We start from the raw sequence: 15,103 nt of genomic DNA, 5'->3' as shown, positions 1-15,103 counted from the left end.
GTTTGTCTTTCATTTGCTGTACACCATGTATTTTTCATAAATGTTTTATGATGAGTATTTAGGTATTTCACGTTGGTCTCTGTAGTTATTCTAGCTGCTTTGGTGAGATTTGTGATGGTGGCTGCAATGTAAAACTATGATTTATACCTGAAATATGCAAATTTTTCGAACAAAACATATGCTATACAATAAATATGTTATCAGACTGTCATCTGATGAAGTTGTTTCTTGGTTAGTGACTATTTATATCTTTATTTGGTCGAATTTGTGATAGCTACCTATGCCGTAAAAAAATGGTGAAAATATGCGGTTGAGTCTTTTGCTATGGTGGTTAGCTAATAGAAATACATATTGTGTTTTCGCTGTAAAACATTTTAAAAATCGGAAATGATGGCTGGATTCACAAGATGTGTATCTTTCATCTGGTGTCTTGGACTTGTGATTTCATGATATTTAGATGCTAGTATTTACTTGTGGCGCTATGCTAGGCTATGCTAGTCAGCTTTTTTACTGATGAGGGTGCTCCCGGATCCGGGATTGTGACCAAGTAGAAGTTAATGGGGAAATAGTGCAGTGATTGTCAAATGTGTAAGTCCTCGCTTTATATGATTTTGCAACAAAAAATAAATAAATGCTGTGATCACAAAATCGCAGAATCCTGGAGGGACCGACTAGAGCAGAGAGAAAATAGGATTGAAACTAACGAGAGTCACGTTGACACAATAGAGAGTCGTAGGAGGAAGGAAACAGTATGTTTTAACAGGCACGTGGGTTCATTATTATAGAAGTCAACTTTTCTCCACAACGGCAGCCTCTCTCTGCAGACTTAGGAGATCTGGCAGATTCATTTTTAGGAGATCTGGCAGATTCATTTTTAGGAGATCTGGCAGATTCATTTTTAGGAGATCTGGCAGATTCATTTTTAGGAGATCTGGCAGATTCATTTTTAGGAGATCTGGCAGATTCATTTTTAGGAGATCTGGCAGATTCATTTTTAGGAGATCTGGCAGATTCATTTTTAGGAGATCTGGCAGATTCATTTTTAGGAGATCTGGCAGATTCATTTTTAGGAGATCTGGCAGATTCATTTAGAGAACATCATCGACTACAACAACCTATAAAAGGAAGAATGGAGCTGAAGGTAACTGGACGGAAACTAGCTAGGTACAGAGGCATCTACTACTGCTAATGTGTGCAGGTCTCTATACAGGAATCAGACTAATATAGGTGAGGTATAGGTGAATTGATTATTCATGTTTGCTTTGCCTTGCACACTCAGCCCCCTTTCCTCTTGTTAGTTCTGTTAAAGGGGCAGAACCGATTTAACATCCCTTTTTTCATTCATGAAACACGTAGTGAAGACGTTAAGTCGAGATGTAAGTGAAACGTAGTAAAGACGTTAAGTCGAGATGTGAGTGAAACGTAGTGAAGACGTTAAGTCGAGATGTAACTGAAACGTAGTGAAGACGTTAAGTCAAGATGTAACTGAAACGTAGTGAAGACGTTAAGTCGAGATGTAAGTGAAACGTAGTAAAGACGTTAAGTCGAGATGTGAGTGAAACGTAGTGAAGACGTTAAGTCGAGATGTAACTGAAACGTAGTGAAGACGTTAAGTCAAGATGTAAGTGAAACGTAGTGAAGACGTTAATAAGTCGAGATGTAAGTGAAACGTAGTGAAGACGTTAATAAGTCGAGATGTAACTGAAACGTAGTGAAGACGTTAATAAGTCGAGATGTAACTGAAACGTAGTGAAGACGTTAAGTCGAGATGTAACTGAAACGTAGTGAAGACGTTAAGTCAAGATGTAACTGAAACGTAGTGAAGACGTTAAGTCGAGATGTAACTGAAACGTAGTGAAGACGTTAAGTCGAGATGTAACTGAAACGTAGTGAAGACGTTAAGTCAAGATGTAACTGAAACATAGTGAAGACGTTAAGTCGAGATGTAACTGAAACGTAGTGAAGACGTTAAGTCAAGATGTAACTGAAACGTAGTGAAGACGTTAAGTCGAGATGTAACTGAAACATAGTGAAGACGTTAAGTCGAGATGTAACTGAAACGTAGTGAAGACGTTAAGTCAAGATGTAACTGAAACATAGTGAAGACGTTAAGTCGAGATGTAAGTGAAACGTAGTGAAGACGTTAAGTCGAGATGTAACTGAAACTTAGTGAAGACGTTAAGTCAAGATGTAAGTGAAACGTCCGAACAAACACAACACACATTGTTGCTTTATTACTTGACACAGAGCTATAAAAGTATTATGCATTGTTATAATTGTTATAAAATGACCACCTCTTTTTTGTTTCATCATATAACTAGAATAGAATGGAAAAGAACTGAATAGAATAACTGTTTTGTATTTGTATTGTGTCACATATTACAGGCCCCCTATTGACAGGCTGTGGAGTAGGATCAAACTGAACTGACTCTGACAAGCAGTCAGTCTGGTATTATTTGGAATAACCTCACAACTGGCGACCGGTTTGTGTTTAATAGAACCTTAATAAATCCCAGACTGTGCCTTTAGATGTCTTAATAAATCCCAGACTATACCTTTAGATGTCTTAATAAATCCCAGACTATACCTTTAGATGTCTTAATAAATCCCAGACTATGTCTTTAGATGTCTTAATAAATCCCAGACTATACCTTTAGATGTCTTAATAAATCCCAGACTATACCTTTAGATGTCTTAATAAATTCCAGACTATACCTTTAGATGTCTTAATAAATCCCAGACTATACCTTTAGATGTCTTAATAAATCCCAGACTATACATTTAGATGTCTTAATAAATCCCAGACTATACCTTTAGGTGTCTTAATAAATCCCAGACTATACCTTTAGATGTCTTAATAAATCCCAGACTATACCTTTAGATGTCTTAATAAATCCCAGACTATACCTGTAGATGTCTTAATAAATCCCAGACTATACCTTTAGATGTCTTAATAAATCCCAGACTATACCTTTAGATGTCTTAATAAATCCCAGACTATACCTTTAGATGTCTTAATAAATTCCAGACTATACCTTTAGATGTCTTAATAAATCCCAGACTATACCTTTAGATGTCTTAATAAATCCCAGACTATACATTTAGATGTCTTAATAAATCCCAGACTATACCTTTAGATGTCTTAATAAATCCCAGACTATACCTTTAGATGTCTTAATAAATCCCAGACTATACCTTTAGATGTCTTAATAAATCCCAGACTATACCTTTAGATGTCTTAATAAATCCCAGACTATACCTTTAGATGTCTTAATAAATCCCAGACTATACCTTTAGATGTCTTAATAAATCCCAGACTATGCCTTTAGATGTCTTAATAAATCCCAGACTATACCTGTAGATGTCTTAATAAATCCCAGACTATACCTTTAGATGTCTTAATAAATCCCAGACTATACCTTTAGATGTCTTAATAAATCCCAGACTATACCTGTAGATGTCTTAATAAATCCCAGACTATACCTTTAGATGTCTTAATAAATCCCAGACTATACCTTTAGATGTCTTAATAAATCCCAGACTATACCTTTAGATGTCTTAATAAATCCCAGACTATACCTTTAGATGTCTTAATAAATCCCAGACTATGCCTTTAGATGTCTTAATAAATCCCAGACTACACCTTTAGATGCAGAACTAGACTCATCTGCTCACGCTATGATACCAGTGTCTGTTACATTGACCACGTTCCAAATGGCAACCTATTCCCTTTATAGTGCACTACTTTAGGGCATATAGGTCTCTTGTTAACAGTAGTGCACTATAATAGGGAATAGGGTGCCATTTGGGATGCATATATTTTGATGTTTTTTATACAGGGTTTTCTATATGGTGTTCGCAGTATACAGCTTTATCCACACATCCCCTACCCAGAGTGTTACAAATTGTCTGTGTGAAAGAGAGAGAACCAGCAGTAAAGTTTCACTAGAGATACATGTGTTTGGTTACATACACTACATGTCCAACAGTATGTGGACAATAGTTCATCCAACATCTCATTCCAAAATCATGGGTGTTATTATGGAGTTGGTTTCCCCCCTTTGCTGCTATAACAGCCTCCACTCTTCAGGGAAGTCATTAATATGGAGTTGGTCCCCCCTTTGCTGCTGTAACAGCCTCAACTCTTCAGGGAAGTCATTAATATGGAGTTGGTCCCCCCTTTGCTGCTGTAACAGCCTCAACTCTTCAGGGAAGTCATTAATATGGAGTTGGTCCCCCCCTTTGCTGCTGTAACAGCCTCCACTCTTCAGGGAAGTCATTAATATGGAGTTGGTCCCCCCCTTTGCTGCTATAACAGCCTCCACTCTTCAGGGAAGTCATTAATATGGAGTTGGTCCCCCCCTTTGCTGCTATAACAGCCTCCACTCTTCAGGGAAGTCATTAATATGGAGTTGGTCCCCCCTTTGCTGCTGTAACAGCCTCCATTCTTCAGGGAAGTCATTAATATGGAGTTGGTCCCCCCCTTTGCTGCTGTAACAGCCTCCATTCTTCAGGGAAGTCATTAATATGGAGTTGTTCCCCCCTTTGCTGCTGTAACAGCCTCAACTCTTCAGGGAAGTCATTAATATGGAGTTGGTCCCCCCCTTTGCTGCTGTAACAGCCTCCACTCTTCAGGGAAGTCATTAATATGGAGTTGGTCCCCCCTTTGCTGCTGTAACAGCCTCAACTCTTCAGGGAAGTCATTAATATGGAGTTGGTCCCCCCCTTTGCTGCTGTAACAGCCTCCACTCTTTAGGGAAGTCATTAATATGGAGTTGGTCCCCCCCCTTTGCTGCTATAACAGCCTCCACTCTTCAGGGAAGTCATTAATATGGAGTTGTTCCCCCCTTTGCTGCTGTAACAGCCTCCACTCTTCAGGGAAGTCATTAATATGGAGTTGGTCCCCCCCTTTGCTGCTGTAACAGCCTCCATTCTTCAGGGAAGTCATTAATATGGAGTTGTTCCCCCCTTTGCTGCTGTAACAGCCTCAACTCTTCAGGGAAGTCATTAATATGGAGTTGGTCCCCCCCTTTGCTGCTGTAACAGCCTCCACTCTTCAGGGAAGTCATTAATATGGAGTTGGTCCCCCCTTTGCTGCTGTAACAGCCTCAACTCTTCAGGGAAGTCATTAATATGGAGTTGGTCCCCCCCTTTGCTGCTGTAACAGCCTCCACTCTTTAGGGAAATCATTAATATGGAGTTGGTCCCCCCCTTTGCTGCTATAACAGCCTCCACTCTTCAGGGAAGTCATTAATATGGAGTTGTTCCCCCCTTTGCTGCTGTAACAGCCTCCACTCTTCAGGGAAGTCATTAATATGGAGTTGGTCCCCCCCTTTGCTGCTGTAACAGCCTCCATTCTTCAGGGAAGTCATTAATATGGAGTTGTTCCCCCCTTTGCTGCTGTAACAGCCTCCACTCTTCAGGGAAGTCATTAATATGGAGTTGGTCCCCCCCTTTGCTGCTATAACAGCCTCCACTCTTCAGGGAAGTCATTAATATGGAGTTGTTCCCCCCCTTTGCTGCTGTAACAGCCTCCACTCTTCTGGGAAGGCTTTCCACTAGATGTTGGAACATTGCTGTGGGGACTTGCTTCCATTCAGCCACGAGCATTAGTGAGGTGGGGCACTGAAGTTGGGCGATTAGGCCTGGCTCGCAGTCGGCGTTCCAATTCATCCCAAATGTGTTTGTATAAGGTATCAAGGTAAGACCCAGATGTAGACCGTGTTGAAGTAACAATGTTTAACATAGCAACAGGGACAAAGGTACAGGACGGCAGGCAGGCTCAGGGTCAGGTCAGGCAGAGGTCGGAAATCCAGAGATGGGGCAAAGGTACAGGACGGCAGACAGGGTCAGGGTCAGGTCAGGCAGAGGTCGGAAATCCAGAGATGGGTCAGGGTCAGGGGCAGGCAGAGTGGTCAGGCGGGCGGGTACAGGGTCAGGACAGGCAAGGGTCAAAAACCAGGAGGACGAGAAAAGAGAGACTGGGGAAAAAGCAGGAGGTGACACAATAACGCTGGTTGTCTTGACAAACAGAGAACACAGGTATAAATACATAGGGGATAATGGGGAATATGGGCGACACCTGGAGGGGGGTGGAGACAAGCACAAAGACAGGTGAAACAGATCAGGGTGTGACAGTTTGATGGGGTTGAGGTCAGGGCTCTAGGCAGGCCAGTCAAGTTCTTCCACACTGATCTCGACAAACCATTTCTGTATGGACCTTGCTTTGTGCACGGGGGCATTGTCATGCTGAAACAGGAAAGGGACATCGCCAAACTGTTGCCACAAAGTTGCAAGCACAGAACAGTCTGGAATGTCATTGTATGCTGTAGTGTTGAAATTTTCCTTCACTGGAACTAAGTGGCCCGAACCATGAAAATCAGCCCCAGACCATTATTCCTCCTCCACCAAACATTACACTATGCATTGGGGCAGGTAGTGCTCTGCTGGCATCCGCCAAACCCAGATTCGTCCTTCGGACTGCCAGATAGTGAAGCGTGATTTATCACTCCAGAGAATGCGTTTCCCCTGCCCCAGAGTCCAATGGTGGTGAGCTTTACACCACTCCAGCCGATGCTTGGCATTGAGCATTGTGATGTTATGCTTGTGTGCAGCTGCTCTGCCATGGAAACCCATTCCATGAAGCTCCCGACGAACAGTTCTTGTGCTGATGTTGCTTCCAGAGGCAGTTTGGAACTCGATAGTGAATGATGCAAACGAGGACAGTCGATGTTTACCGCTACACGCTTCAGCACTCAGCGGTCCCGTTCTATGAGCTTGTGTGGCCTACCACTTCACGGCTGAGCCGTTGTTGCTCCTAGACGTTTCCACTTCACAATAACAGCCCTTACAGTTGACCGGGGCAGCTCTAGCAGGGCAGAAATTTGATGAACTGACTCGTTGGAAAGGTGGCATCTTATGACGTTGCTATGTTGAAAGTCACTGAGCTCTTCAGTAAGGACATTCTACTGTCAATGTGTGTCTATGGAGATTGCATGGCTTTGTGCTCGATTTTATACACCAGTCAGCAACGGGTGTGGATGAAATAGCCCGAATCCACTAATTTGAAGGGGTGTCCACATACTTTTGTATCTATAGTGCATCTGTGACCAACGGATATGTATCTGTATTCCCAGTCATGTGAAATCCATAGATTAGGGAATGATTAATTAATTTCAATTGACTGATATCCTTATATGAACTTTAACTGAGTAAAATCTTTGAAATTGTTGTCCACATACTTTTGTATATATAGTGTATAAATCGGACTGTGATATACTGTTGGCGTAGCAAGGATGCCTGCCTGCCTGCCTGCCTGCCTGCCTGCCTGCCTGCCTGCCTGCCTGCCTGCCTGCCTGTCTGTCAGCCAGTCAGCCAGCCAGCCAGCCAGTCAGTCAGCCAGTCAAAGGATCAATGAAACAGATCAAATTGGACAGGCTAATAAAATAACTCGCTCCGAGTACCTGGTTATCAAAGGTGTGTGAAACGCTACGAGGATTTCCCCTCAGGGAGTCAAGTCCTGTGTATCCCAAATGGCACTCTAGTGCCTATTTAGCCATAGGGGCCCTGGTCAAAAGTAGTGCACTATATAGGGAATAGGGTGCAATTTGGAACACACTCAGTCAGTCAGCCAGTCAGAGGGGAGCAGCAGGCCCTGAAGCAGGGTAACATGCATGGGGACATGAGATGTGAAGGACGAGGGGTCCAGCTCCAGAGAGTGGGTATAGGAGGGAGAGTTAAGTACAGAGTTACTGTACCTGGCAGTTTAAATACAGAGTTACTGTACCTGGCAGTTTAAATACAGAGTTACTGTACCTGGCAGTTTAATACAGAATTACTGTACCTGGCAGTTTAATACAGAGATAATGTACCTGGCTGTTTAATACAGAGATAACGTACCTGGCAGTTTAATACAGAGTTACTGTACCTGGCAGTTTAATACAGAGATAATGTACCTGGCAGTTTAATACAGAGATAATGTACCTGGCTGTTTAATACAGAATTACTGTACCTGGCTGTTTAATACAGAGATAATGTATCTGGCTGTTTAATACAGAGATAATGTACCTGGCTGTTTAATACAGAGATAATGTACCTGGCAGTTTAATACAGAATTACTGTACCTGGCTGTTTAATACAGAGATAATGTACCTGGCTGTTTAATACAGAGATAATGTACCTGGCTGTTTAATACAGAATTACTGTACCTGGCAGTTTAATACAGAGTTACTGTACCTGGCTGTTTAATACAGAGATAATGTACCTGGCTGTTTAATACAGAGATAATGTACCTGGCTGTTTAATACAGAATTACTGTACCTGGCAGTTTAATACAGAGATAATGTACCTGGCTGTTTAATACAGAGATAATGTACCTGGCTGTTTAATACAGAGTTACTGTACCTGGCAGTTTAATACAGAGATAATGTACCTGGCTGTTTAATACAGAGATAACGTACCTGGCAGTTTAATACAGATTTACTGTACCTGGCAGTTTAATACAGAGATAATGTACCTGGCTGTGTCAGGTTAATAGACTTACCTGAATAAATATATATTTTTTAAATGATCATACCTGATATTCTCTGTCCATGGGTGGAGGCGGTGGGAACGAGATAGAGGACGAGAGGCCTCTGTCTTCAGCAGGAGGAGGAGGGGGATAGTCACCTAAAACACACAGATACCAACACAGTCATATAGGTCACTCAGATCACCGTGCTTCTACACCTGCATTGCTTGCTGTTTGGGGTTTTAGGCTGGGTTTCTGTACAGCACTTCGAGATATTAGCTGATGTACGAAGGGCTATATAAAATAAACTTGATTGATTGATTGATTGATTGATCACACACACATACATACAGTGGATATCAGTATTTAGTATTTACCACCTTTGGATTTTTTAACATTTTGTTACAAAATGGGATTGAAATAGATTGAATTGTGATGTTTTTTGTAATTGATCTCCACAAAATACTCCATAAAATACTCCATAAAATACTACATAAAAACTCCACAAAATACTCCATAAAATACTACATAAAACTCCATAAAATACCACATAAAAACACTACATAAAACCTCCACAAAATACTCCATAAAATACTCCATAAAATACTCCATAAAATACTACATAAAACTCCATAAAATACCACATAAAAACTCCATAAAATACTACATAAAAACTCCACAAAATACTCCATAAAATACTACATAAAAACTCCATAAAATACTCCATAAAATACTACATAAAAACTCCATAAAATACTACATAAAAACTCCACAAAATACTACATAAAATACTCCATAAAATACTCCATAAAATACTCCATAATGCCAAAGAGAAAAGAAGATTCTATACATTTTTACAAATAAAATAAACATTTTATAAATAAACTATAGTCGTTGCATAAGTACTGTATTATTTGTTTAGGCCTAAATTAGTTCAAGAGTGAAATGTTGCTTAACAAATCCCATAATAAGTTACATGGACTGACTCACTCGGTGTATAATAATAGGGATCGACATGATTTGTAATGACTACCCCTTTCCTCTGTCCCCCATACATACAACATCTGTCAGGTCCCTCTGCCAAGTATTGAATTTCAAGCACAAATTCAACTACAAAAACCAGGGAGCTTTTCAAAAGCCTCATAAAAGAAGGGCATTGATTGGTAGGTTTTGATAACAAATCAGACATTGAATATCTCTTTAAGCGTGGTCAAGTTAATAATTATACTGTGGATGATGTATTAAACCACCCAGACACAACAAAGATACAGTCAACCTTCTGAACTGAGCTGCAGGAGAGGAAGGAAACTGCTCAGGGATTTCACCATGAGGCCATTGGTGATTTTAAAACAGTTACAGAGTTTAATGGCTGTGATAGGAGAAAACTGAGGATGGATCAACAACATTGTAGTTACTCCACAATACTAACCTAAATGACAGAGTGAAAATAAGAATACAAATAAACAGAATAAAACTCTTCCAAAACATGCATCCTATATGCAAATAAGACACTAAAGTAATACTGCAAAATAACACGGCAAAGGAATCCACATTTTGGCATAAATGCAAAGCCTTATGTTTGGGGCAAATCCAAAACACATCACTGGGTAAAGCCTGTCTTCCCAGTACCAGGTCATGCCGTTTGGACTCACAAACGCCCCCGCGGTCTTCCAAGGCCCTGGTAAACGATGTGCTTCGGGGACATGCTAAATCGTTTTGTGTTCGTCTACCTTGACGACATCCTGTTTTTTTCCCCCCCCGTTCTACCCAAGAACACGTTCTCCTCCGTGTCAGACAAGTCCTTCAGCGCCTCCTGGAGAACCAGTTGTTTGTGAAGGCCGAGAAATGTGAGTTTCACCGTTCTACAATCTCCTGTCTGGGATGTGTCATCGCTGAGGGAAATGTCCAAATGGATGTCCAAATGAAAGCAGTGGTGGATTGGCCTCAACCTACGTCCAGGGTGAAGTTACAACGTTTCCTGGGTTTTGCAAACCTCTACCGCCGTTTCAATCGGGGCCTCAACACCCTGTCGGCCCCCCCTCTCGGCACTCACCTCCCCGAAGGTACCGTTGAAATGGTCTCCAGCTGTCGACAAAACCTTTGTGGACCTGAAGCATCGCTTCACAACAGCACCCATCCTCATCCATCCGGACCCCTCACGTCAATTTGTGGTGCAAGTTGATGCTTCGGATGTTGGAGTTGGGGGCCATCCTGTCCCAGCGATCTGACGAGGAAGAAAAACTCCATCCCTGTGCCTTCCTGTCCCCATCGTCTCAATCCTGCAGAGAGGAACTACGACGTAGGCAACCGAGAACTCCTGGCGGTCAAGATGGCCCTGGAGGAGTGGAGGCACTGACTGGAAGGAGCAGAACAGCCATTCTTGGTCTGGACCGACCATAAAAATGTGGAATATCTCCGTACTGCCAAGCGCCTCAACTCCAGGCAGGCCCGGTGGGCTTTGTTATTTACCAGATTCAACTTCACCATTTCCTACCGCCCAGGGTCCAAAAATGTGAAGCCTGATGCTCTCTCCCGCCTATACAGTTCCTCTGCCAAACCCTCAGTCTCCGAAACCCTTCTTCCTACTTCCTGCCTTGCGGCTTCAGCGGGTTGGGGTATTAAAACCTTGGTTCCCAAGGTTCCCAGCCTGAACCTGAAGGGGCCCGGCTAAGCGGTTGTTCGTCCCTAACTCAGTCACGCCCTGATCTGTTTTCACCTGTCACTCTGCTTGTCTCCACCCACCCTCCGGGTGTCTCTTAATATCCCCGGTGTATTTATCCCTGTGTTTCCTGTCTCTCTGTGACAGTTAGTCTTGTTTGTCAAGTCAACCAGCGTTTTTGTGTCTCAGCTCCTGCTTTTCCCCAGTCTCTCTTTTCTCGTCCTCCTGGTTTTTGACCCTTGCCTGTCCTGACTCTGAGCCCGCCTGCCTGACCACTCTGCCTGCCCCTGACCTCGAGCCTGCCTATCGCCTTGTACCGTTTGGACTCTGACCTGGTTTATGAACTCTCGCCTGTACCCGACCTGTCTTTTGCTATAATAAATATCGGAGCTCAACCACCTGTGTCTGCATTTGGGTCTCGCCTTGTGCCCTTATACAGGGGGTGAATACTGATCTAATCAAAGTATATTAGTGTTTATTTTCTCATTCATTTCTTTAAAAATATATAATTTTTTCTTCCACTTTGACATTATATTATTGTATGGATCACTGACAAAACAAATCCAGCTATGTTACACAATAAAATGTGAAGAAATCCAAGCAGGGTGAATACTTATGTTACCCACCGTATAAGTGTTCCAAATGGCACCCTATTCCCTTTATAGTGCACTATATTTGACCAGGGCCCATAGGACTCTAGGGAATAGGGAACTCCCTAGTGGAAAAATCACACCAACGGTTAGAAAATGAACTATTCATATGATATAATCAAATACAGCTGACTGTAACGATAGACAGTGGTTGTACAATTAATCGTACAATTAAACATTACTATAAAAAGTGAAAAGAGTAAATAACCAAGACAAAATAAACCTCTGAGTTTATTAGTTATCATGTACAAAGAGAACTGTGATTATAATCTACATACAGAATATGTCTGTGTGTGTTTTATAGGTGTTAGTTAGAGAGAGAAAGACAGAGAGAGAGAAAGAGAGAGAAAAGGAGAGAGAGAAAGGAGAGAGAGAAAGAGAGAGAGGGAGAAAGGAGAGAGAGAAAGGAGAGAGAGAGAGAGAAAGAGAAAAAGAGAGAAAGAGAGGAGAGAACGAGAGAGAGAGAGAGAGAGAGAGAGAGAGAGAGAGAGAGAGAGAGAGAGAGAGAGAGATAGAGAGAGAGAGGTTAAATGCCTACTCTTCGCAGATGACCTATGCCTGTTGTCACCCACAGCAGAGCCTGGATCTGCTAGAGCAGTACTGCCAGACCTGGGCCCTGGCAGTAAACCCCAAAAATACTAAAATAATGATTTTCCAGAGAAGATCCAGATCTCAGGGAATTAGACCAAAGTTCTCAATTGGTACAAAATATATAGAGTACTGCACACACTACAATTACTTAGGTTTAAAAATAAGCTCAACTGGACACCTTAATGAGGCAGTGAATGAACTGAGAGAGAAAGCACGCAGGGCATTCTACGCAATTAAAAAGCAAATTCAAATTGAAATACCTATTAAAATTTGGCTAAAACTAATTGAATATGTCATTGAACCAATTGCACTTCATGGCAGAGAGGTCTGGGGTCCACTTGCAAAACAAGATTTCATCAAATGGGACAAACATCCCATTGAAACCCTGCATGCAGAGTTCTGTAAGATTCTCCTACATGTCAGAGGAAAACTACAAACAATGCATGCAGGGCAGAATTAGGCAAATATCCACTAATAATAAAAACTCAAAAAAAGAGCAATTAAGTTTTGGAAACATCTAAAATACAGTGACCCCTCTCTCATATCACTACCAAGCCCTGCAATACCAAGAGCTGAAAAAAGAAGAGAGTCCCCTCATCCAACTGGTCCTGAGTTCACAAACCTGTTCTACTAACACACTGAAGCCTCAGGACCAGAACATCCAATCAATCAGAATAAACCAAATTACAACACAGTCAAAACAAAACTATATTGCTTATTGGGAAACACAAGCACAAACACAAAGCAAAATGCAGTGCTATCTGGCCCTAAATCGACAGTACACCATGGCTAAATATTTGACTATGGTTACTGATCAAAACCTTAGAAAAACCTTGACAAAGTACAGGCTCAGTGAGCACAGCCTTGCCATTGAGAAGGGTAGACACAGGAAAACCTGGCTCCCTGTAGAGGAAAGGCTGTGCAACCACTGCACAACAGCAGAACCTGAGACGGAGCTGCATTTCCTGACAAAATGTCAAAAATATAAAACAATTAGAGAGTGTCATTTCCCCAAATTTGAAACTCTTATTCAAGGTTTCAAAGACCTCTCTGATGAGGATAGGCTACCCGTCCTGTTAGGGGAGGATGCAGAGAGCTGTGGGTTGGCAGCGCACTACATTGCTGCCTGCCATAAGTTGAGGGACAGTGTCTGACAGACCAATCAACCTACACATGTCCTCTACTGTATGCGTATTGTTATTGTTGAATGTATGGTTATTTTGACCCTTGGTTATTGTTGTTACTGTTGTCCCGTTGACAATTTTGATTCTCATTTTTATATTGTAAATAAGCTTTGGCAATATGTACATTGTTACGTCATGCCAATAAAGCAAATTGAATTGAATTGAGAGAGAGAGAGAGAGAAAGGAGAGAGAGAAAGGAGAGAGAGAGAGAGAGAGAGAGAGAGAGAGAGAGAGAGAGACAGAGAGAGAGAGAAAGAGAAAAAGAGAGAAAGAGAGGATAGAAAGAGAGGAGAGAAAGAGAGAGAGAGAGACAGAGAGAGAGAGAGAGAGACAGAGAGAGAGAAAGAGAGGAGAGAAAGAGAGAGAGAGAGACAGAGAGAGAGAGAGAGAGATAGAAAGAGAAAAAGAGAGAAAGAGAGAGAGAAAGAGAGAGCTTGACAGCGAGACACACTAACACCATCAGATTGACATCCATAATTGCAACAGTTCAGTCTAACTAAGGGTCTCTAATCTGGAGTTAGCTGTGATGTGTTGTCGTTGAAGATTGAAGATGTAAACTCTGTGTTACAATGTCTTATCTCTGCCAGGAGAGGAGAATCAAGTCAAAATGAAGACTCAAAGTGTTCACTAATCCAAGGAATCATCCAACCACATGTTCCAGCCAGGATAAGAAGTAACACGCAAAATTAGATTTCTACTCGTCTGCTCCTCTCCGTGAAGGACTTGGGAGTGAATCCTAAATGGCATAATGTTTGGTGTGCCATTTGAGACGCAAGCCTAGGACTTGAGATTGAATCACTTGACTGTGTACTTCTCAGTACCCAAACAGACATGAGATTTGCAAATTAAAAGCTTTGATGAGTCCTGTTCAGAAATTCAATTTGCTTTTTCTCTCCACTCCCGTTCCTACTTTTATCTGTTTTCATTACAATCTAATTGATGTTATCAACGTAGCTTATACGGAGTCTGCTGACCAAATTAATTAAGCATGGTCGCGTTGTGTTTAAATAAAGCCCCGGGAAGCAGTGAAGCACTAACAGACACTGTTGCAATGTTATAAAACGGGGCACGTTGTCTGTGAAGCTGCGCAATCCAACACTGTTTCTGGTAATGTTAAACATGACATTAAGAGTTCCCTGTGAGTGCGTGAAGAAGAGAGAGAGAGAGAGAGAGAGAGAGACAGAGAGAGAGAGAGAGAGACAGAGAGAGAGAGAGAGAGAGAGAGAGACAGAGAGAGAGAGAGAGAGAGAGAGAGAGAGAGAGAGAGAGAGAGAGAGAGGGAGAGAGAGAGAGGGAGAGAGAGACAGAGAGAGAGACAGAGAGAGAGGGAGGGAGGGAGGGAGGGTTTCCATGTGAATTGTTTATGTAACGACCTTCGCTGGCCAAAACTCCTCAGAGAAACAAAATGAAAGAAAACAAAACAAAAAAACATCCAATCCCCTCTCTCCCCTCTCACCTACACCGTCCTCCGTCTCTCTCTACTTCCATCCCTCTCCCCCCTCTCACCGAC

General features: G+C 42.0%; 1 protein-coding gene across 1 annotated transcript in view; it reads right to left on the bottom strand.

Moving 5' to 3' along the window:
- The window catches only part of LOC120053584 (LIM domain containing preferred translocation partner in lipoma), a 175,722-nt gene that overhangs the window by 127,183 nt on the left and 33,436 nt on the right, over positions 1–15,103 (bottom strand). The window contains exon 2 of the mRNA XM_039000716.1: positions 8,576–8,667. Coding sequence (XP_038856644.1) covers positions 8,576–8,667 — 92 coding nt within the window. The remainder of the gene's footprint in view (positions 1–8,575; positions 8,668–15,103) is intronic.

Source organism: Salvelinus namaycush, chromosome 9, assembly GCF_016432855.1.
Source record: "Salvelinus namaycush isolate Seneca chromosome 9, SaNama_1.0, whole genome shotgun sequence".
Classification (NCBI taxonomy): Eukaryota; Metazoa; Chordata; class Actinopteri; order Salmoniformes; family Salmonidae; genus Salvelinus; species Salvelinus namaycush.
Note: the sequence above shows the minus strand (reverse complement) of the source record. Positions and strands in the feature narration are given on the sequence as shown.